The sequence below is a fragment of the Electrophorus electricus genome, chromosome 16 (genome assembly GCF_013358815.1).
Source record: "Electrophorus electricus isolate fEleEle1 chromosome 16, fEleEle1.pri, whole genome shotgun sequence".
Taxonomy (NCBI): Eukaryota; Metazoa; Chordata; class Actinopteri; order Gymnotiformes; family Gymnotidae; genus Electrophorus; species Electrophorus electricus.
This window is the reverse complement of record NC_049550.1, coordinates 14831705-14857480: the sequence shown is the minus strand read 5'-3', so window position 1 is coordinate 14857480 and position 25776 is coordinate 14831705. Positions and strand designations below refer to the sequence as shown.

At 40.9% G+C, this 25776-nt stretch overlaps 1 protein-coding gene, 1 long non-coding RNA gene and 1 pseudogene across 2 annotated transcripts; 2 read left to right on the top strand and 1 right to left on the bottom strand.

The window, feature by feature from the left end:
* Positions 1 to 16407: 16407 nt before the first annotated feature.
* Positions 16408 to 19474, top strand: LOC118242617. The gene is made up of 4 exons (XR_004776937.1): positions 16408 to 16564; positions 16719 to 16798; positions 17453 to 17624; positions 19289 to 19474. It is a non-coding gene; the product is annotated as an uncharacterized LOC118242617 (long non-coding RNA).
* A 773-nt stretch (positions 19475 to 20247) lies between these two features.
* Positions 20248 to 23888, top strand: LOC118240073 (annotated as a pseudogene).
* Positions 23889 to 24374: 486 nt separating this feature from the next.
* Positions 24375 to 25262, bottom strand: LOC118242655 (P2Y purinoceptor 4-like). Its single transcript, XM_035534703.1, has one exon. The coding sequence runs from the start codon at positions 25260 to 25262 to the stop codon at positions 24375 to 24377; it is 888 nt and encodes a 295-aa protein (XP_035390596.1).
* Positions 25263 to 25776: the final 514 nt, after the last annotated feature.

Genomic DNA, 25776 nt, shown 5'->3' with positions numbered 1-25776 from the left:
AGCTGTCTTTCTGATGAAAGAATGGACTGGTAACTAAATGTTACTTAAACATGATTGTGCAGAATGGAGTGAATATGCCATGGACATAATCTCTGCCATTTCTCATTAATTGCTAATGTACCAACCAATCAGCTTGCTTGACTGATCTATTTGTGTATGCCAACATACTCCACGTATGAGCCGAAGTGAATAATGTATTATTTAGCATGTTTCCATTATTATGCAAAACAGAGTAACCAAAATGGACATTAGATAGCACAGCACTTGCATATAAATGAACATGCATAGGGAATTATTCTGATCATTCATCATACATACAAAATGCATTTTATCCATAAGAGAAGCAGAAAATATTTGTCCAAAACATAAGGTCTACACAATCCTGCTAAAGAGGAAAAATAAACATAACCTATAAAAATAAGCATAAATTATTGACTGGTATTAGGACCTAACAAGCTAATACCAGTCAATTTTTGCCTATATGTGCACTGGGGTTGATGTCCAATAAAGCAAAGAGAACTGGTACATTTACCTATTTTTGTGGGGGCTGAGATTAGATGTGATGATGTAATGGGACTCATTAGGATTAGACTTCATTAGGATTTATAGTTCTATAGTTCTTTATAGTTCTACATCGTGTTTACTTGAGTAGCTCACTGACTGGTGTGTGAAGGTGAACACAATAGAACCTCTGGTGTTCCGGACCTCTGATGAGACCACTAGTCTTCTGTTCTGATTCTAACTTGTGAGATAAGCATAAACTCACGTATAAGATGCCATTCACAATTCACCAGAAACCAAAAGGTTTAATATTTTCCTCATAGGAAGTGTGAATCTGAATTAGAAGAATCCTCATTTTAACAAATCTGGAGATAACTATGGGATAATGTAAGTGTGGTCAATTTAACAAGTCAGCCCCTTTTCTAATTAGTATCCTTAAAAATGCAGCAGTGTCTGGGTAGTTTTGCCTGGGCTCTGTAGATCTGGTTTTACCACAGACGAAGGCTTGGGAAGTAGTAGTTTCTCTCTATTGTTCAATAGCTTGTTCCATAGATGTTGACTAAGTACCAAACACTGAGACAGACCAACGTTAACAGGGTGGAGAATCGGCCCTCATTGCATTTCACCTAGAAAGTATAACAGAGCCATTTAAAAACACACTAAAATAAACAGCACAGGTGTCGGGTATGGTCCAATTAAAGTTGCCTTTTAGTAAAACATTTATTAAGAGAACACTTTGAAATCAAAGAATAAAGGTTTTCTTGCACATGTGAATGCTTTTCTGAGTGTGCATGTATGTATGTGTGTACTCTGCAAATTTATTAACTTACAGTTCATCATAAGTGCAGCATTCAGTAATCTCTCCCTCTATGTCACCTCCCTCGATGCCCCCCCCCCCCCCCCCCGACTGTTTCCATTATGGGTTTTTTTTCTGTTTATTAAGCATTCCATTGATGCCAGACAGTTTGTTTAGTCTCTAGCACCCTATCCATCACAGAAATGTGCAAGAAAGCAGGCACCCTTTTCAATGTAATAAATGTTTTTTTGTGGTGTGTGTGTGTGTGTGTGTGCGTGTGTGTGTGTGTGTGTGTGTGTGTGTGTGTGTGTGTGTGTGTGTGTGTGTGTGTGTGTGTGTGTGTGTTGGGGTCAATACCCTGAGGGAGTAATAGAACAAAAATCACAGTCACTAACTGATTAATTCATCCATCCCCCTCTGCACTCACTGCTTTTGTTCTGGGTGTCCTGCAGACGTTTAATGGAGTTTAGTTAAAGCAATCTGCAGCCTCATCCCATTTCTCACCTCTCTGCACACTTGTGTGCTAATATAATGCGGGAGCGAGGGAAGAGGGGAGAGATGACGACTGATCAGAGGCCTGTGTGAACTGGAGGCTTTTTATATGCACCATATGTCTTGCATCTTACAAAATCCTTCCATGAACACATGATTTATTTTAAAGCACAGTTCTAAAACTCTGGTCCGGTCGTAAAGGGAGAAATTCTTACAGCACTCTTTAGTCTCATATGTCTCTAGGCCAGCTCCCCCTATGGAAATAAAGTGATGGAAACTTGACAACATATAATAGCATCTGTGGGCTGATTGTTACTTTGAGCTACAGGATACAGGATTTCTTCACTGAATGAATACAAGAAAAGGCATGAGTGGTATTTTCCCAAACTTCTTCTCTCAGCTCTGGGGGGACAATAGCTCTCTGAGGTATTTACAGGTAGAGTTCCACTTCTTTTTTAAGGCATGACACACATCAGAGACAAAAGAAAGATGAAGATGAGAGGTTTTCACTCACAAAGCCAAATGAAAGCGTACCATCAATGGTGAATGTCAAAATGAGAGCCTCTGTAGCCCAGTGTTTCATTTATTACCAATATAACCAATATATTTCAAAATATATGTTAGTAGATGTATATTTAAACCTATAAAGGAGCATTAATATAATTACCAGAATAAGGCCCTTTGGTCTTACCCTGTTTTCTTTTTTGAAATGATCCCATAAAATTCACAGAGAGTGGTTTTAAAATGATCCCATCAAATTTGGAGAGAATGATTTTAAAATGACCCCATCAGGTTCAGAGAGTGTGATTTTTGTTGCCCTTTAGATAGAATTAGGTACAATTTCAGCATTATAAACAAATTTTGCATATTTGCTACTGGAATTCATTAATTCATTTGTATCATCCAAAAGTAATTTTCACTAATACTAATCTACAAAAGCTTTATAATGTGATAAAGTTGGGAAAATTGATTAATTGTTCAATTTAGTGGAAGCTGGAACCGTTCCCATTTCTCCTAATAGATGCTCTCGGAGGGGTCTATTCATTATGCCAGGCTATTAAAAATGAGTCACAGAGTTCATGGCTTGTCGGGCTGACAAAGGCATGCAAAGCATTCTCACTCAGAGTGAAATTAACATGGACATTTTTGAACAGCAGACATTCACTGGGCTGAACAGTGCCTGCTGCCCTCTACTCTGAGAGAGGGCAGCACTCCTTCACTGTCCAGTACGTTTAAGAGTCCATCATACCCATCTTCATTTTGCTGTTCTGGGGGAGCGTTTGTCGTTCAACTCAAACAATTTCACTCCCTGTCCCCTGTGGAGCACTAATGGCCTCTCTACTCGCTCCATTCGGAGCTCCATTTAATTGTCAACAGTGTTCTGCTTTGTTTACACGTGGACCTCATATTGTCGTGTCACTCCCTCTACCGTTAGCGTGAGAATGAAGTAAATGGTGACCATTATTTATATAAAAAGGTAGCGCTTCACTGTGTGCTAAGAGGGCAGTATTGACCAGCCAGGTGAAACAGATTAGTAGTAGATCAGGGCAAGTGAGAAGAGAGCACTCCCATGTTTTCTTGGGTGATAAATAATTGGACTGGGGAGATGTCAATGCCCTTTCCCATAATGCCCACTAACCCAGGGCCTTCATTTCTGGCATGTAATGTATGTAATATATGTAAATGTATGTAAATGAAAGGCTTATCAGCGTAAATGCATAGGGAAGCTGCTCTTGGTTGTGCAGTTTTTTGACTGGTTATTCACATTTCTCCAAACATTACACATATTTTCAAAAGCTAAAAACTATTCTGAAAACCTTACCCCAGCAGAAAAAAGCTCACTTTTGATTTAAAAATGCACATACTCCTCAAAACCAAATAATCCACACAGAATACAAAACACTAACAGCAGGTATGTACACATACACACTACAAAGTTATACTTTGTGCTGCAAAACACAAAACACAGTTTGTATCAAAGACCTCAAACAGTATCAAAGACCATTTACAGTATTTACATCCACAACTTTTCACAAATCTACCCATAAAATGTGATGAGTCACGAAACAAACTTCTGAACTGCTGTATTACATTAAAAAAAAAAAAAACTTAAGGAAATTAAGTATTGCAGCGGTACTGCATGTTTACAGTATATTTACATAAATACACAAAACAAACAAAATTGTATAATATATACTATAGTAAAAACAAATAAACAAACAAACAAAACCCCCACAATATCAGGCATCATCTTGTCGATCATGAGGATTTGGCCACAAATCTGTCCAGCTTCCCTCATGCTCATTCCATGCTTTGCAGGTATGTCACTATCCACAAGAACTGATCGAATGTCTTTGGAGATATTTCTTTGTCAGCTCCACCCTCTTCATCTTCCCCTGCCTCTTCCTCTCTGTGGACTTTCTTGTTTTCTTATTTTTTCATTTTTGTTTTGTCTTTTCTGTTTTACTTTTCCTGAATCAGTGTTCAAGTTTATATGCCCCATGCAGTGAGGAAAAGTGATTAAATAATTCTGATGTACTGTCTTCACATGTGATGATGGTTTAGTTCATTGCCATACTGAGCTTTGATTGGTAAGGGCAGTGTTTATGAAAAAAGACTTGTGTTCCCAATGAGAACTGCACAGTGTGCTGAAAAGTGTGTGCAGAGTTTTGCAAAATGAGTGCAGCAGAACTGCAAAATATGTTGAATCAATGAGAATGTCTTTATAGTTGTGAAGAAATATAGTGTAATTATGGGGGTTTAGCATAAGGAATCAATTTCGTGGTGTATTAATTCGGTTACAGTGTGTATTCAAATGAGAAAAACTTAATAGGTAGTTGGACCCTAAATGGGTGATGAGTGGACAGATTGGGGATGTTTAAAAAAATTAACCAAGAATGTGATGAAGGGAGGGAGTGTATGAATATACAGGGATGTGTGTGTGTGTGAATATACAGGGATGTGTGTGCGTGAATGTACAGGGATGTGTGTGTGTGCATATACAGGGATCTATGTGTGAATATGCTGGGATGTGTACGTGAATATATAGGGCACATACACACACACACACACACACACACACACACACACACACATACACACATGTTATGTGTGTATCCAGATGCTAAAAACTGTAATTGGATCACAACACAAAGCTTTGGTGACAAGACTGATGAGCTGTGCAGGTCACAACAAGCATGCACGAACCTACGAGGTCACAACCTTTGGGCCTTTTCTAATTGATTCTAACATTCCGCAGTCATTTCACAGCACTGTGGTCACCTTCAGATCAAGGTGTTCTGAAGACATCCATGTCTGAAATGACTTGCTCACACACGTGTGCACTCATTGGAATGAGGGGAGATGATAGGAGGTTTGGGTTAGAAATAAACGTTTGCGTATAACTGAAACGAAGGAATAGGTAAGGCAATAGAATTGGAAACGTGTCAGGTTCCCTGATTGCATTTTATTTTCTTCCTTTCTCATTCTTTTTCTCAATATTCAGAGTCGCAACAATGTTCACAAAACACAATCCACTCTACACCACCCTGAACAGTCTCCCATTCAGCATGCACACAAACGTCCAGAAACACAGTACTTCCTATACCACAAACTGTCATGGTTGGCCGGTCTCCCAGCAGGAGGGACACGCCTGATCCTGCTCAGGATCACAGTAAACACCTGCCCCGCTCCCAATCACCTACCTACTAATCCCACTCACCTGTTCCTTGTTTCTCTCCCTCAGGTCCCCGAGGACAGTGCTGCACATTAGCAGACAACGTCTTGAAGTAATGAGACCAAGAGCTACGCAGAGTCTGTTTACCTTTTGTTTTCGTGCTGTCATTACTTATATGTATATTTAGTTGTGGATAATAAAGAGCACCTTCTTGCAGACACGCCTCTTGTTCCCTCTGTGCTACTAACATCACACAAACCAAATACCCAGAAACATATTTACATGTTTGTATTCCTCTTCTGACAAAAACATTTTTGTTTGTGTGCGTGTGTGTGTGTGTGTGTGTGTGTGTGTGTGTGTGTGTGTGTGTGTGTGTGTGTGTGTGTGTGTGTGCGCGAGAAAGAGAAGAAGGCATTTGTTTATATTTGTAATACCAATTTTATCAAATGTCATTCTGAATAAACACAAGATATCATATGGTATGAAATAAATGGCACAAATTATATAGCCAACAATGTTGTATAACTGTGTCTCCACAGGGAATCTCTTTATATTTACCTCCATTTGGCTGGAAGTCAGTCAGTATTTGTCCATCTCTCTCTAACTCTCTCTCTCACCCTTCTTCTGTGTCTCTTTCTCATTCTCTCAATTTCTCTTTCATGCTTTGCTAGCCCTCAAACCAAGAAATTTTCCCCAGATGGCCATTTTTCTGTTGCTGCTGGCAAGCATAGCTCAAGGGACAACACCCAGGAGCCAGCTGTCGGCTATGGTGGCTGTTGTAGTGAGGGCCGTGGTGTGAGTTCATCAACAGTCCTCACGTCCAGCTATGCTCAGAAACATCTAGCCGCATCACCCACTCCCAGCCATGCCCAGGCATGTCCATCCACTCCCAGCCACAACCAGCACTGTCCATCCAATCCCAGTCACTCCCAGCCATGTCCAGCCAATCCCAGCCACTCCCAGCCATGTCCAGCCAATCCCAGCCACTCCCAGCCATGTCCAGCCAATCCCAGCCACAAGAGAGCCTTCAGTCTAGTCCAGGCCCATCAGCTCATTATCAAAAGCTTCTGTCAAATGTACAGAATCAGATAGAACACGTGAGAACATTTGAAAACACAAAATATACAGAGATAAGGAAAAACACCAGGTTACATACTAGGATACATCGAGTGCCATGTTTCACCCTCTCTTACAATTAATGAAAGACTCGGTAATGATCGGATGGACAGTGATGCAGTGGCAAGGAGTAATGTGGACAGTAGAGAGGAGTAACATGAACAGTGGAGAGGAGTATTGTGGGAGGTGTGCGCCTCTGAGATCATCACTGGGGTTGTGCCACTAGTGCAAAGGTCTTGGATTCAGTGGAGTCCAAGTGCCTTTGTGGATGATATTCATATGTCTTGGTGGATTGTCCCTTAGACTGAGTGACACCAGCTGAATGGCCTGAAATGCAGAAGGCTTCTCTTCCTCGTCCACATGTCCACCTGAAATTTTCTACGCAGGAGCAGTTCAGATCACAGCTCAACACAGCCCAGTACAGCTCAACACAGTTCAGCACAGCTTAACACAGTTCAACACAACTCAACACTGCTTGACACAGCTCAACACAATGACCTGGTTACTTACTCACATTGTTTTCTATGTTTTCTGTTTGGATTTTATTTTAACAAACAGCCCCCATCACCTGTACATATAAAATACTATTAATTAACTGCAGTACAACTAAGCAAGGGGCAGAGCATCCTTGATGATAAACCAACAAAGCGAACAGTTTCACGCTTGCTTGTATTTTGTAATGAAGCTGGCTGGGGTGCCGCCAGGCGCGGGGCAGGATGCACAGACTTCCTCACCGGTGAAATACATTTATTAACATAAAACATATATGACACAGGTGGCACTCACACACAGCACTTACAGTAATCATGACTATACATTTAACATTAAATGAAGATGTATACACATTAACGGGAACTACACAACCCAACGTTACTGCAACAGAGCTAAGAGTTAACACACACGTAGCGACAATGACCAACAAAGGGAGCACACATGGACAGGGGTTTAAATAGACACACAAAACATTAACATTAAACCCTATACACGTGTATGCAATCCCAGGGGGGTGGTTACAATAACAAAGACACAGTGCATTTGTGAATCCCCCTGCACGCAGCGGGCCGTACCACTTTGAGGGGAGGAGGAGTCCGTGACATATATATTCAGTGCAAATAGCTGTGCAACGGGAAACTCTTTGCCAATGTGTGAAACTCTGTACCAGTGTGGGTAACTTTGAAACAATGTGTGAAACCTTGTTTTTGCAAATTTGCATAAAGAGACCAAATGTGGACCAGTAAGGAAGTTGACTGTTATTCTCAGCTTTGTCTCATTTGTGTTGTTGTGGAATAAAGAACAGTGCTGATATGCAAATACACACATACTGATATGAAAATAGGCCCTTTTATACAAAAATCATGCAAGTGGGGGGTTTTGCAAAAAGCGGCTTAATAGTCATTCAGATGTGAATCCAGACTGGACATTTCTCAGTTATTATCACGTTCCCTGTACAGAGACAAGTAAGGATGGTGGGAAATATACCTGGTCATCCTTCACATAAAAGAAAAAATAGCCTAGTATAGTGAATAATTTGGAGAAAAGATAATGGATAAAAGACTGAATAAAAGGTATGTGTGTGTGTGTGTGTGTGTGTGTGTATGTGTGTGTGTGTGTGTGTGTGTGTGTGTGTGTGTGTGTGTGTGTATGTATGTGTGTGTGTGTGTGTGTGTGTGTATGTGTGTGTGTGTGTGTGTGTGTGTGTGTGTGTGTGTGTGTGTATGTATGTGTGTGTGTGTGTGTGTGTGTGTGTATGTATGTGTGTGTGTGTGTGTGTGTGTGTGTGTGTGTGTGTGTGTGTTGTGTGTGTGTGTGTGTGTGTTGTGTGTGGCTGAGAGATAGAGGAACAGAGAGAGAAAGAGAAAAAATGACTTATAACCCAATTAACTGAAGCATTTTCATTGAGGGGGACAATATATTCACAGAGTGTGAGAGGAACAAGTGATGATTACTGGTCATTGGTCTTGGTGTCGATATTCCTGACCCACTGGTGCATGCTGGGCTCTTTTATTCATTTAAGAAATAGATGAGGCTGGATGTCTTACAGACCAGACCCAATTCCCACCCTCCTCCATAGGGCAATGCCCACAGCCTGAGGTCCTTTACCAGTTACAGAGAAGCACTGTGTGTGTGTGTGTGTGTGTGTGTGTGTGTGTGTGTGTGTGTGTGTGTGTGTGTGTGTGTGTGTGTGTGTGTGTGTGTGTGTCTGTGGAGATATTTAAATTGGACACTCTTGTGAATGTACTGCTGAGCACAGCAGGGTTCGGACTATGCTGAAGAGAACAGCATGTGGCCAGCTCAAGCCAAGTGCACCTTCCATATACTCGTAGTCCTCTGACAACCTCTGTTTCACCCTCATCACAGTAAAAAGGGAAAGGAAAGGAAGGAGTGAGAGGGAGAGAGAGAGAGAGGGAGAGAGAGAGAGAGGGAGGGAGGGATGGAGGGGCTAACTAAGGGTCAGAACATCAGAAGAGTTTTACTAACAGTTTTTACTCTATGAGAGTTTTAATATAAAAAAATAAATCACATAGGTTGGCAACACCGGAGTTATTAATTAAAACTTCAAAGGGCAGTTTTTACACGCACACACATGCATGCATGCACATGTTTCTTTCTCACTGGCTGTCTGGAGTCCTGCATTACATCTGCATGAGATTCTTATTAATCAAATATATTTATTTACATCATCAATTTAAATGTGTGCGGTTGTTGTTTTGCTAGAATAAAAATGGGCTAAAGACTAGAGTACAAAGATACACTCCCCCCCCCCCCCCACACACACACACAAACATGGAGAGAGAGAGAGAGAGAGAGAGAGAGAGAGAGAGAGAGAGAGAGAGAGAGAGAGAGAGAGAGAGAGAGAGAGAGTTGTGTGAGTGTGACACTATTTGTCTCCCATTTAGGATATGAAATGAGCAGGAACAGACAGGCGGGGAGTACAGCTGCTTCACACATTGTAATGAAGGAATGTATGAAAGGCATCTGATATTATTAGAGTTCTTACTTTTTTCTTTTCCAGCTTCCTCTCTCTCTCTCTCTCTCTCTCTCTCTCTGTGTGTGTGTGTGTCTCACTCTCTCTCTCTCTCTCTCTCTCTCTCTCTCTCTCTCTCTCTCTCTCTCTCTCTCTCTCCGTTATTAAAACCAGAACACTCTTAGGTAATCTAATTCCACAGAACCTGGTTGTTTCCTCCATTAGGCTTTCAAAATCTCAACACTGTATGATAAATGATCTGGCATTTCTCGCCCTCTGTCCATGACACACAGACAGATGTATTTTTAATTCATTCTAATTAGCCTTCTTTTTTCTTTACGTCTTCGGGACATCTATCCATATGTCAGGGAAACTGAAATACCACCCAGCATTATTTACTGACAGTGCAGATGGAATTATTGATGTGCTGATGAAAGATCCAACCCATTTACATAACTGCCCAATCTCTTTTTGGCTGGCATGGTGGTGAGTACAAATTCTATTTGTGTGTGTGTGGAGGGGGTGTCTGTGTGTGGGTGTGTGTGGGGGAACAGGATTCATTCTCAAGTTCATAGTTATAAACTCAGGTACAGTATTGATTTAATTGTACAAACACACTGGGAATGAGGGGTTAGTACCATCTCTGCTGCCCTAGCCTGGAACCACACTGCTTAAATATTCTAAGAAAGAGGAAAGGCAAAAACACTTCTGGTGTCTGTTTAAATGTATTTACTTTTATTTTTATTAAATAAAACATGTTTTCTTTTCATTTATTCATGTTAGACCTCTGAGACCAAGCACAGCACAAGAAAAAGGAAAGATAAATAAATGAATAAATTATAAATTCACAACACATACAACCAATAATATTTTTACAGATAAGCAGATGATGTAAAAGTAGAATAGTTGTTCTGAGTGAGCCATGACAGCTAAAAATGAGAGCAAGGAAGAAGAAAGGGAACCACACAAGTATTTGGAGATTCTGTGTGCGATAATTGACGCAGGAGCACGTGGGAATAGACAGCATGCGGCTTCAGATCATTTCCATAGAATAGCTTCTAATGCACATGCATCTCTTTATGGACACGTATAGATCTCAGAGCTGCTTCACTATTTGCACGTATGTGCACATATCTGACGTAGAGTTTAAAGAGTGCACGGTGGGTCATGTAATGGTAATGAGTGTTCCACAGTGAGCCTCGAGGCATATGGGGTGGCTTGAAAGTTATGTGTTTTAGCCTGTAACCTGGCCTTAAAATAAATCATGTATCAGCATTATCTGTGTATTGTTTTCAAATTCTGCCTTTCTCTCATTTTGGTACCAAACAGCCCCACAAAGTCTCTGTAATATAGAGACATTACTTTAGTCTTTCTTTTTTGTGAAAGTAAGTGAAAGAGACAGACAGACGGAGAGACAGACTGAGGAAACAACTGCATATCTCTAGCAGGGTGAAATTTACTATTGAATTCCAATGTAATCAAGTGTCACATCTTCCTGAAGGTGGTGTGTTATTCATTTCACTAAATGAGGTATACCCAATGGCACAATAGCCTTTAACAAGCTTTAACAAATGATGAAGAGTACCAACATAATCACACGTATTATGTAACGAATAAAGTGCGTCTGTGTGTGTGTGTGTGTGTGTGTGTGTGTGTGTGTGTGTGTGTGTGTGTGTGTGTTTGTGTGTGTGTGTGTGTGTGTGTGTGTGCATGTGATCGTGTGAAAGCAGCTAGATGAGTTGGATGGAAAACTCTGTGCTCAGTTGGTGACAGTGTAAACACAAAAATCTCTTGAAAACATAAAAAATAGACTGAAAAAACTTAATACATGCATAGATGACATACATACATCATATACACATGGGTACATACACATACACAAAAACATACATACACAGCTACATGTCTTCACAACAGAAATATGAATAGGGAATTCTCACTTCTTTATGGGGAATTTTAAATAAGATGCAAACTGGCTGACAAATGAAGATGGCATGATGGATGACTCATGCCACATGCTCAATGTGGATCATTTTGATATGCTCATGGACACATGGATGTTCATTTAGTTCTCAATCACTTATTTTCTATTAATAGTGTATTAATTAAGTTTCAAGTTTCAAAGTTTTATTTGTCACATACATAGTCATACATGGTATAACTCGCAGTGAAATGCTTTTGTAACTGCTCCGTCCGAGCTGAGGAGAGATTCACGAAATACAGTATATGTATAATATGTATATATACACAATGTACACCAATCTTATATTAAATGGAAGAGTCAATAATTTACTGCAGGTTTTTATAGAAATGGTGTTTAAATGTTACTCAAATTGTGTTCATTTTTTAAAAAAGTTCCATTGCTTCATCAAAACAACGAAGAACATCTATATATGCATGAATAAATATATGCATGAACATGTGAATACAGTTCTTGAGTAGATCATGTGAAGTTAATTTATAAACATCGGTCTCCAAGTCCAATGCTTCACACTTAAGTTAACTAACCTAAGTATAAAGAAGGAATAATTTTTTTAGCTTTAATGTCACTTCACTCACAGACTACGGTTGTCCTGGGTAGACTCCACAGCTCGCTCCTTGGCGCTACGCGTGCGTGAAAACCATAAAATGAGTCACAGTGGAATGGACAGGGAGACAGAGCAGAAGAAAGGACTGCAAAAGTTTCTAACATTGTTCTTTGTCCGCAGTGACGTCTCCGTTTGGTTGTATAATATACTACTTGGAAATTTCTCTTTCTCATCTTCTCCAATTCCCCCATTTCCGTTGTGTTCCCACAGTTTCATTCATTCTATTATACCCCCCCCCTCTCTCTCTCTCTCTCTCTCTCTCTCTCTCTCTCTCTCTCTCTTTCTCTCTCACACACACACACACACACACACACACACACAAACACACACAGCAAATATCCCTCTCAAGGAGGCACAGACATTCACTTCTGAGGTCACAAAATAGCTACAACAAAACCCGCAGAAGCAGTGAAAAATATCTGCTACAAATGTGTGTAGAATAGCTTATATCAGTAAGAAAAAACAAGCTCCAGAATAACCTGTCATCTGGCCCTGCCTCATTAATGTAGGGTCATTCTTCCTTTCTCTCTCTCTCTCTCTCTCTCTCTCTCTCTCTCTCTCTCTCTCTCTCTCTCTGAATGACAGACCATCATTATCCAAATGATCGACACCAGGACAGACGCTCTGACAGGAATGTCTTCAAATAAATAACTATGTATATAGACAAATGAGGTGTATTCGTTAAGAACAGAATACGGATGTTTTCTGCAGACACACTGTTCACCTCGGATTACAAAGCCAGAGATTTTTCACGTGTTGCTATTTACCATTACAAACCACTTTGCGTTCTGAGAATCTGACATTGTCCGATCCAGAGCTACTTGGATACGTCTGTGTGGGAGTGGCAGAGTGTTGCTGTGTGTTGTCACGGCCGTATAACGTCTCTAATAAGAGAGAAGCAAATGCAAGTGTCCAGCTGAAGTATTTAATGACTCGAACGAAAACGAAAATGAAACCGAACATAAAAGTGAACAAACAATCCAACGTAACAATAATGAGCAACATCGGTTATACAAAGTAAACCGGCTTAAGTACAGACAACATAACAACATAATAACCTCTGGGTGGTGTGGCTACTAATATACAACACACACCACCTGAGGGAGGCGAGGTGACATGACGAGGTAACACAGGAATAACACAAACAAAAGTCCACGTGTACCGCTGGTTGCCGGTAGACCCCAGCAAGGAGGAGGTGGTACCGTGGCACCCCCCCACCCACACACACACACACACACATATATATATATAGGTATATACACACACACATATATATATATATATATATATATATATATATATATATATATATATATATATATATATATATATATATATATATATATATATATATATATATATATATATATATATATATATGATATGGAAACATCGGTCTCCAAGTCCAATGCTTCACGCTTCAGTAAACTAACCTAAGTATAAAGCAGGAATAATTGTTTTAGCTTTAATGTCACTTCACTCACAGACTACGGTTGTCCTGGATAGACTCCACAGCTCGCTCCTTAAACACCATTTCTATAAAAACCTGCAGTAAATTATTGACTCTTCCATTTAATGTAAGATTGGTGTTTTTAAATTAAGCCTGAAAATACACACAGTGAACAAACATGCAGAGTGTACACACACACACACAATGAACACACTCAAACAATGAACTCACACAGTCAATAGTCACTCCTTGAAGTGTTTGTGTGCTTGCTGAGGGTAATTGGACCTCATTTAAAACTTGCATTTATGAGTCGAACATGATGTTCTTGTCTGCTTGTTTGCCTATGAGCATTAATATGGGAAGTTCATGAGTCACCATTGACCCCTTTCCCCAGGTAACTCTTTTGCAGTCCTCAGTTCCTGCGAGATCCAATATTAAAACAATAAAAATAACACAAGTCTGGAGGGCAAATGAGAATGCCAATGTTTGAGGTGGTGTGTTATGGAGGTCTTCAGACTGGAGGCACTGCAAATGCAACCAGAGGCAGGCCATGTTTGAGTTTTGCACACCAGGGAAGTCCTGCCAGCTTCTGAACAAAGAGTCAATACTCCAATAATAACAAAAGTGTTTTTGGTAATTTGAGTTTTGGTAATATTGTCAAAGAAGGTTTTTTTTTGTGTGTGTGTGTGCGCGTGCATGCAAGTGTGTGTGTGTGGGGGGGGGGGGGGGGGGGGGGGGGGTTGAGAATGAGAGAGAGACAAAGAGAGAAGAAGAAATAGAATAGGAGAGAATGAGATACAGGGAAGGATTTTAGTTTACATTTATTTGCCAACAAAAACAAGATTACATTTCAGGTTGTCTGTCATTGATAACAAACTTGATTCCACTGCAGTCCTTGAGAGATGGACCATTATTTCATTGTCCTTTTTTTAATGAAATTATTCTCTGTTGCCCACAAAAGGAGAATGGATACTACATGTCAAACAAGACCATTCATTAAGCTTCTGTTGTTATTGCTGTTACTTGTGTGTAACTTAGATCATTTGGCAGATGTTCTTATCCAGAGCCTTTTATGTGTTAATCAATAACGGCAGTACATGTACTCCCTGGGAATCAATCCTACGACCTTGGTGTTTCCATCACCATGCTCTACCTGCTCTACAGGAGTATATAGCTGTATAGGAGGGTGATAATGGTAACTGTGGCTGTAGTTTAAACACGAGGGAACAGGTGGGCTGGAGGGTGTACAAATATAGACCCATCCATCCTCATGCCATCTTCCCTCCGCCCCCCTACCAAAAATGGTCAGACATGTAAGGGTGAGAGTGGAGGTGGGGTGGAGGCAGGTTGTGGTGGGTGGAGGCAGGTTGTGGTGGGTGGAGGCGGCACGCCGGATTGTGTGAAGTAAGAGGTTACTTGAACCTTAATGGCAGCGGGATTGACAGGAAGGAGGCACTGAGCCAAACAAAGTGCAACCTACAACATTGTCACATAGGGATATATGGTTTAAACAGCCCGCAGCACCTGGGGGGTGGGGGGGTAGCCTCCTTCCTGACACAGTTCACCTGTATTCATTACCTGCTTCCGTGTGTTCACCTATATCAATAGAACAGAATGTGCAGTTCATGTAAGTGCAATGTGTTGGTGTTTAGTGGAATCCGACATTAAAACCTCTGTGAGATGAGCCTAAGCCTTCATATCGTGAGTAAGGGCAGAACATCATATGTTCATTCACCCTGAGGCCTGAAAATAAGGAACATGGTTTTTAATATGGAAATGTTTGTTATGTGAGATACGTCACTTGTGTCGGATGTTTTTATATTAGTCCATATGTGAATATGGAAAAACCTTTCAACAGCACATATTCATCTTACTGTGTGTGTGTGTGTGTGTGTGTGTGTGTGTGTGTGTGTCTGCATGTGTGCAAAGTTATGTTCATGTTTATGTTTAATATCCTTCATAATTTAAAAGCTAGACATTATGTCTCTAATATGTTGCCTTCACCCTTTGTTAACTAACACAAATGGTGGCTGACTCACCCACACTCATACATGTTGAAGCGCATGGACTACTACAAGTGTCTGTTGCCCCCTGGTGGTGAATAAAATATACTGCCCACACCTCTGCTTCTCTCTAATGGTAATGGCTCTTGTGAAGTGTGGTTTTGTGTTCACACTGTGTGCCATAGGAGCTACACACAACACTACCAGTCAACAACACATCTACTGTAAATGTGAGAGATTATTAATCGATTACAACCAAGCTGACACACACCCACATTGACTGGCATGGAATGTGGTTGGTATAGTGTAGTGGGTAACAATGTTACCTTTCCCAAGGGTAACCAGTGTTTAATAACCCCATCTCAGCAAATGCTCTATGCCATACCAATAAGAGTCCTGGGCAAGACTCCTAACACTACATTTACCTACCTCTGTAACATGCTTGAAATTGTATGTTGCTCTGGATATGAGTGTCTGCCAAATGTAAACTAACACTCAAAAGAGAAGTAGCACATGGTTTTCTGTTTTCTGTAACTAAGTAGAACACCACTAAATCCCTTCAAAGCCTTCTCTGACAGATAGAATAATACGAAATAATATTGAAGAACTATTCCAAAATGATGCTGCAGTTAGGGACCATCTCTAAAGATACAATACTAATGAGAAAATGTATTCAAAATGTTTTCATTTGACTTAAAAAGTTTCTATATTTTGTGACGTATTTAGTAATGTCGTGTGGTTCTCCACTCGACGTACAGTACAGCGGCCCCTGTGGCAAGTACCAGGCAGTGCAAACAGAAATAGCCCCGGTCTATAGTCTCCCCCAGCTCTCTGCACATGCTCAGTGCGTTCTTCTCGTGCCGGCGCTTTTGCAAGATTTGACGCAGGTGATTCAGCTCCACCTGTAGCGTGTAGGCACAAGACCCGAAACAGGCACACAGTCTACTGCCCCCTAAAGGGAAAAGCAGCAAGAAGGGGTAAGTGAGAGAGCAAATGAGAAAGAATGTTTGACATTGTTTTAGCATGGCTAGTTAAACTCTCATACCGAAACTTACCCTCTGTCTCACGTGTCTCCCACTCACTCCTCCCTATCGTCGTCCGTATTCGGGAACAAATGTGCTGCTTATCCAGGAATGCCTCCCATTGGCCAGCCAGAACAACACAGCCGTTTCTATGGAGCTGAATGCCAGAAGTGCCAGAGAGCCCAACAGGTAGATTTCTGAAACAGAAACAGTCTGTTCAGAAAAAACAGACAAAACTTTTTTTTCAGAATAATTATTTTTTTACTGAAGACATACTATAACAAATTCCTTCTGTGTCTATGTACATATCCAGTCTTAAAACATGTTTTCTATCCTAGGATTTTTCTCAACCCTAATCTACCTCTGACTCCTCTAGGCCTCCCCTATGTTGTCCTCCCTGTATAATTGGAGTAGTCATGTCCTCCCTGTATGATTGTGGTCTTTTGATGTGTATTATCAATTTAAGTGTCTTTGGGTTTTGAGAAGCACTATATTGACTTGTGCAGTGATATAAATGTAAATAATGCCTCCAGAATTATTCAAGCAAATTCAGTGAAGATGTGTTTTTATTTAACACTGTTTAATATCCAAACAACATCTCCCTGTTTGTTCAAAAACCATACAACCATTTCTCACTCTCTACCGAAGAGTAAGCACATACGCATAGGTTGGGTTTGTGTGGCCAAAAATTAATTGCGTTCTCTTTATTGAATACATTTTAACTAATTGTATATTGTATTGCTTGTAAGAAGTATCTCTTTTACATGTCAACCTCAAACCAAGTTTGCCATCTTTCTCTCATTCTCTCTCTTTCTTCCTCTTTTGATTTCTCTCACCGATTAGTGGAATTTGAAGGGTGAAAGGAGGGAAGAGGGTGAAGATAAGGATGATGAAGATGAAGTGTCCAGTGTAGATGGTAACCATGACACTGAGGCGCTGGTTGAGGTAGACAGGGATGAGGAAGGCCAACAGGTCCAGAACCAGCAAGAGAGCACTGGGCAGCAGTAGAGTCACGGTAAAGAGCAGAGGAGATCTCCGCACGCTGACCTACACACACACACACACACACACACATACACATACACACACACACACACACACACACACACACACACATACACACATCCCTACAGCAGTGTAGAGGAGAGCTACACACACACTCACAGATATACATATACACACACCACACACACACACACACACACACACACACACACACACACACACACACACACACACTGCACAACCTGGTGTAGCTAAAAGGACACTTGTGCATGCTGATGTACATACACACAAGCACACAAACACAGGATGAACTGCACACACAGACACACACACACAAACACACACACACAGACACACACCATAAATATACAGTCATCATAGAAACGAGAAGAAACCTGCACACTCTCACATACACAGATCTGTGTAGAGAAGATCTCATGTAGAGGAGAGACCTGCACACATGAACCTACACACACACACAGATACACAGATCACAGTCACCATGTAGATGAGATTAGACCTGAACTACACACACACACACACACACACACAGACACATGTGTGTGTGCCCACTGACCTGCACTCTGATTGCAGAAGTGTTGAAGTGCTGGGCAGTTTGAAGATGAGAAAGCACAGAGAGAGACAGAATCTCCCACCCTCCCCTGGAGAAGAGGCTATCACTCTCTGTGTTTCCCCAGTGCAACTCCACCTCTCTCGCTAAGAGAAAAAAAGAGACCAAACGAAAGAGGGAACATATTATTCATGCAATTGGTACTGCAGGTGCCCAATATAACATTGGATTGGAGTGGGAGCATACGTTGGCTTGCACACATGTGTGTGACTGGGACAGAAAGGTGAGGTTACACGTGTGCCGGTCAAGAGGGAAGTGATACAGGTTCAGTGGACAGCTGGACTCCAAGAGGCGGGGCTTCCGTAGCTACACCCATCCATCATAAGTGACTGACACATGACTGAACGGGTGTGCCTCCTCCGTATTTGTCCTGAAGGAGGTGGAGACAGGACAAGGAGAGAGGAAAATAAATAGAAGACAAATGAAGGGAGCAAGAGAGACAGACAGTGAGAGTTCTCCACAAAATATGTCTAATATTGCCCTCTCCTGGTGACAGCCTAATAATACATGTGAATTCTCTATGCTGTGTGAGAAATGAGAGGGAGAAAGAGCACTCACATCTCATATAATATAATATCAGGAACCCAGATTCTATCTGCAGGAAGAGTCACCCACATCACACCTCCATACTTAGAAGGGTCCCACTTCAGTGTTTTATCCCTCCATCCCTCCACAGAGAGAGAGAGAGAGAGAGAGAGAGAGAGAGAGAGAGAGAGAGAGAGAGAGAGAGAGAGAGAGAGAGAGAGAGAGAGAGAGAGAGAGAGAGAGAGAGAGAGAGAGAGAGAGTCAGTAAAACAGTAAAACAGTTTTAGTTTGTAGAAACTCCAATCATACACTCCAGTCAGACATTATCAGACATGCCATACCTGGGTGTACAGTACATAGAGAATCAGATGCTCATTCTTCTCATCCTGTCAAGAAAAAGGACAAACTTTGACATTCAGACTCAAGAAACATTCACAGATTTTCAGACTGATGATTTTATCGTTTTCATTATTTCAGGATTCTCTCACACTCATTTTTTTCTCTCTCACCACTCCAAGAACACTCAAGATGCTCAGGTCCACTCTGACAGGCACAGAGTTCCTCCAATCAACAACTGGTCTCATCTTAGCTGAATCCTCCCCTAGCAGACCAACCAGCCATTGGCCAATGGAAGGAGGCAATAGCTTGTCAGTGTTGGACATGCCCCCTGTAAACCAATAAAATTGAATAAAAGCAGTTACAAATTGAATAAAAAAATATTTTGTATATATCTGTGTGTGCAGAAGAGTGCACAGGCATCTTCTCTCATGCCTAGTAACTCTTTATAATTGTGTAAGTGTGTGTGTGTGTGTGTGTGCATGCACAAGTTTGTGCATGTGTATGTGTAGGTAAGTAGGTAGTACCATGGAATAAGTGCAGGATAAGTAACAGATGGTGGCAGTCTAACTTCAGCAAAGTGAATCCACCTTCACCATTTTGAAAATGTCCCATTCCTGTCTTGTTCAGAGCACGATTCCCTAACACCAGAATAACACCTGCAAAAGCCTGTTTAGTCGGCAGTGTCTGAAAGAATACTTCAGTCACCCTTAGCCCCGCCCATCATCCTCTGGTCACAACAATGGCAGAATGTCACTGATATCCAAATCATACACTTACACACACACATAACCCAGTGCAATTTGAATATCTAATCAGGCCACACACATCACTCCTCACAGGAGCTGAGAAGAGAAGAGCGAGGAGATCATTTGGAGAGAGGGATGAAGAGAGAGAGGTAAGGAGAAAGTAATAATGTGATCCTGAAAGGATTTAAGGCTGTATGGGTCACTCTGCTAAATGTTTATCTGTCAACAACAGGTAAAGAAAACCTCCACTCCCACTGCAGTGCACCTTGCTTCTGTTTATAGATAATGTTTCATGTGTTGACTTCTATAACCATGTTGAGAGTTTAACCCATCAGAAGCCTGATTGTTATTATAACTTGACTTGTGGGTGTGTGACAGTGCATAGTGTCGAAATGGACCTGGTCTCTGTGGTCAGCAATATAACACAGTTCTCCTCAGCCTGGGTCGGATCTGTTACAAACTGGACTTGTCCTCTCAGCCTGTACTTGAACCTGCACGTCCTCCAAATAATCGACGTGGTGCGTTACATTTACATTTACATTTACATTTACAGCATTTAGCAGATGCTTTTATCCAAAGCAGCTTACAATGGTGACTCAGTACACTTCAAGCAATAGGGGGTTAAGGGCCTTGCACAGGGGCCAACCACTCTGAGGCCAACCACAACCTCAGAGTAAGCATGCACACAGGCCTGCACGCACCAATCCCCCACACACACAAACACACATGAGCTCGCACGCACACACATACACACACACACACACACACACTCACACACACACAACACGTACATGCTTGAACACTAACTCACTGAATTCACTACATTATCCAAAGAAAGTGGTTGGAAACATTCATTCCTCAAAAGTCTCATTCCTGAATTTAAGGCAAACATTCTGGGGGATTCAGGTCTGCATATCAAACACAAGAATTAAATCTGCTTATGAAACATTCAAGCCAGTTTCTTTCTCACTCCAGAATGAAAAAGAGGAATTAGTCAAACTGCATATCCGTTTAAGTCAGGTAGGCACTTGCAGTAATGAATGCAATGTGTGTAAGTTATAAGTTCACTTTTTTCACTGTTTTACAAATGTTATATCTGCACTGATTTTTTTCTTATATTCTTATCTCTCTCTGTCTCCATCTATCTCTATCTCTTTTTCTCTTTTTCTGTGTGTTTGTATGTGTGTATGTGTGTGTGTGTGTGTGTGTGTGTGTGTGTGTGTGTGTGTGTGTGTGTGTGTGTGTGTGTGTGTGTGCATGCATGTAGAGATGGAGGGATGAGTTTGTGTCATGGGACCCTAATCTGTATGAAGGTCTGTCATATTTCACAGTGCCGTCCTCCAGACTGTGGTCCCCTGATATCAGCATTAAGGAGGCGTAAGTGGAAGGGTCCTGTGATGGGTCACTACTCGATGGGATTTCTCCTCCAGAGTCTGCCTCACAGGATGGATGTGTGTGTGTGTGTGTGTGTGTGTGTGTGTCCAGAATTGGCGTCTCCCAGCAGCACTCTGAGGTCTACGTGCGTGTGGAGCCCAGTGGCTGGGTGAGCAGAGTGGAGGACATGCTTCTCATACTGCACTGTGATCTGGCCATGCTGCTGTTCCCCTTTGACCAGCAGAAATGCAACATCACCTTTTATCCACAGCTGCACACAGGTAATAACTCACACACCTACACACCAACACGCACACACACGTACATATTGCATTAGAGATGAAGTTCAGACTCAGAGTAAGATTATGGCCTGCAATGGTACTTGAGAAATGAGCATTAAAATATTAAAAATGTTTATGAACAAGAGCTTGAAATTCTGGTTTAGCTTATATGTAGCTAGCTAACAGAAAGGAATAACCTGTCATAAAAAGACATTCTATTTATGTTTTATAATATTTTTACAACACCAACCCTCAGTTATACCCACACCATTGCATGATCAGATTCCATTATAAATTTTACATGAATTACAGCCAATTCTGTTGATATTTTTCTGTTGAAATGCATTCCAGAGCATAATGTGGTTTTAAACATCGACACTAGACATGCATTCTACAACAGAACTCATGGTGAATGGGACTTAAAGGAAATTAAATTGTTCAGTTACAGTGAGCAACAATACTCACATCTCTGCTTTCAGGTATAAACAGAAATACACACATAATACTGCATATATATATATATATATATATATATATATATATATATATATATATATATATATATATATATATATATAAAATCACTCTCTTTCTACCCACCTTCACTCTCCTCTCTTCATTTCTTCCATCATCTTTCTCACTGTCTGGCTCCCTCTGCAGGTGGAGTTGGAGCGGTACAGTCTCTTCTACGTGCTGAACTTGATGGTCCCCAGTGCTCTGGTCATGTTGGTTGATGTGGCAGCTTTCGCCCTGCCTGCTGACTGCGCCGAGCGCATCGCCTTCAAGGTCACGCTGCACTTCGGCTACACTGTCTTCCTCCTCCTAGTCACTGACATACTGCCACCATTCCGAGACACTACCCCCGTGTTAGGTAGGGTTGAGAGTGATTGTCAGTGGGTGATTGGGTGGATTTAAATACTGTTAAAGGCACACATACACATTTGGCCCTTTTGCATTTGAACTGAATTTAAATCAGTCAAATTGTTAATTATTTTAATTTGTTCTTGGTTTATTCTACAAATATATGATCATCACTTTAGAATTTTTAGGAATAGAAACTTTAGTATTATTTTACATGATTATGGACCCTTTCATGTACAATAACCTTTCTCATATATGCCACTTTGTTTATATGATATATACATATTGTATACTATATAATTGTTGTTTTTAAACATTAGCTACAATAAAGGTTAAGAAGCTATTATAATTTCTGAATGACATATACATACCGTTTTTATATTCCATATATATTTTTGTATTATATATGCCATATGTGATTCTAATAAGGGTTTTTACAGACCACAGACCTATTTATATGAGTTGGGTTGTCCAATGACATATTTTACCTCTACATGTCCAACACTACACTGTGTGTGTGTGTGTGTGTGTGTGTGTGTGTGTGTGTGTGTGTGTGTGTGTGTGTGTGTGTGTGTGCACATGCACTTTCAGGTGTGTATCTGGTGGTGTGTCTTGTACTGTTGTGTGTAAGTATGGGGGAGAGTGTGTTGTTGCTGACAGTGGGACAGCCACACTCACACACAAACTCCAATCTACTGGAAAGGATCATACAGAAGGTGTATCCTCACCTCCTGGAGACAGATGACGCTACTGAGCATCTTCATGCCTGCCGGCAGAGCATTAGTAGAGGTATGAAAAGTTAACTTGGTACAGTTTATATTACCCACATATCAATTTGTTTTGCTACTGTGTGTTCAAACTATGTTAATATTACCCACTGTGAGTCTCATTAATCTCATACATAAATAATCTTGTTAGTCCAGCAGTGTCATCATTAGAACATTAGTGCTAATGCCATTAAACTATAAGCCCCAGAAAAGCAGACAGGGATTGAGAGTTTTGCTGAAAAACAAAATGACACTTACAATATATATCCAAACAGGTCCAGTAAATATTTCATACTAATTCAGTCTGTTTCCTGTTTTGTCCAGGTCTGAAAAGATCCTTCGCTCTGGGGTGTGGCAGGGCGGGACCAGGTGCGTGCGGGCAGGAGTGTTTGACTGACAGGTTGAGGGATGAGTTAGACGATGTGAGCGAGGAGCTGAGGATGCTGAACTGGAGTTACGCTCAGCGCAGTTCCAGACTTCGCCTAATGGAGGCAGTAGACCAATTCTGCTTCAGAGTCTACACCTTCTGTCTGGCTGTGTTTGTGCTGTCTCTGACACTGCTCTGGACTCTGGGCAGATAACTGGATACACATACCAAGACCTACTTAACACTGTACCTGACTGACTAGCGAAACTATACACAGAAAATACATGTTAAAAAGACCTCAACCTTTTATCCTATAGCAGGATAGTAGCAACCACTGTTTTACAGTTTGTGAATAACTAAAAGCAATATTTCCAAGTTTGAAAAATGTGTATGACACAAGGACAACCCAAACTTACCATCTGTGAGTTCAATAAATGAAAAAAGAAACATTTCATTTCTGGGTCCTAAGTTTTTAATTTGTTTTGTTTGTACAATCTTTTTTACACATCAAGTCTATCTGTTATTCAACACACATTGAATAAATGTATATTATACAAAGCAACAGAAGTTCTAAAATGGGACAGAGACACACGTTCAATTCTATATCAAAGCAGAAGAGTGTATAAGATGAAGCATCTCCACTGACAAATTTCTGTCAGTCATTCTCATGTAACAACTGCAGTAGATCTATGCTGGTTAAATGTAAGGCTCTTAATTGTACGTACCTACAGCTTTGTGAACTACAAATTGGTTTTCCAGTCCTGGGAAGCTGCCGCACTCCACATTTGCTTGCTGGTTTTCTCTGGGTTTCATACAGCTGATCTGCCTCAGATAACAACGCCAAGCTGCATATATCATGATCCCTCCTGTCAGCAGCAAGGACAGAGGTCGCTGGGGTTGTTGCGGTCATCAGGGGTCATGCAGGGCAGCTTCCGAGCCTGGCCAAGGATGAAGAGGCCGTGCAGAGGTGCTCGTAAAACGATGAAAGCATAGCCGAAGGGCAAGATGCAGTCAAAAGATATACTCTGAAAAATGAGGTAGAATGGGAAGGTGACGGCCAACGGGAAGAAGCTGATGGTGATGATGATGAAGATGGCGAGGACGGTGCGGAAGGCCTGTTTCTTACCGGGGTGCAGCTCATTGCTGGCTGGTCCACTCTGTCTGAGTGCCCGCAGCACCGACACATTACAGAAGAGGATGATGAGGAAGGCAGCCACAAACGGGACGAGGAAGATGAATTCCTTACGCTGTATGGTAGACATGACCATTAAAACAGTGTAAGTTATGGTCACAGCCCACACGAGAGTGACAGCCACCAATCGGTGACTCCCATTGTGAAGCTTCATGAACACGATTGGATGCACCACGGCAACATACTGGTCAAGGCATATGCAGGTCAGTAAGAGAGGTGCACCAATCTCATTCAGATTGAAAAGGATGTTGACGCATTGAATGATGTAATAGTTGTTTATCAGATAAGTGCTTAGCAAGTGTAGTGGAAGGGACAGGCAGTAGACTGTGTCGAATAAAGCCAGGTTGAGTTTGAAGATGTTGGAAGTGGAATGTTCCAGCCCACACAACAGGAGGTATGACACATGTACATTGCTAGGGAAACCAATAACAGTTGAAAGAACTTCAATGGAATACAGGAAGATATACCCTCCACAGGAGAAGAGCTTTTCATCAGGGACAGCACTGGTTGTCTGGAAACCAGACTGATTGACAGTTGAAGAGGAGGTTGCAAGCATAGCATTCATGTCTGCTGTGGTTTGAGAAAGGAAAAGAGAGATTCATATATATATTTTTTATTTTCTGCTATTTTACAATGATTTATAATATGCTTAATTGTATAGCATATAACACCTCAGAAAGCATTTACAAAAAGCTACATAGGGAGAGTAAGAAAACAGATATCTGTAAAGCAGTTTGGTTGTAAAGCAAACCAAAGTCTGGGAAAATATGTAAACAGACCTTAAAGTGGCTCTTGGAGAACAATAATTAAAATTCAATCTAAACCCTTTGTATTCCAGTATATATAAATATAGGAATAATAGACTAAACGTTATAGGTCACAACCTTTACAAATGCAATCTAAAATGAAGCACAAAATATTTTAAATTATCTACAAAATGTATCAGAAAAACAAATTGAAAAAATTAATATATATTGAATATTTACTCTGAAGTGAGAAGAATCATTGTAATTTACTCACCATAAGAAGCTGATTAAAAGTCAAATGGTGAAAAACTCATATATGCATATGTTTATATA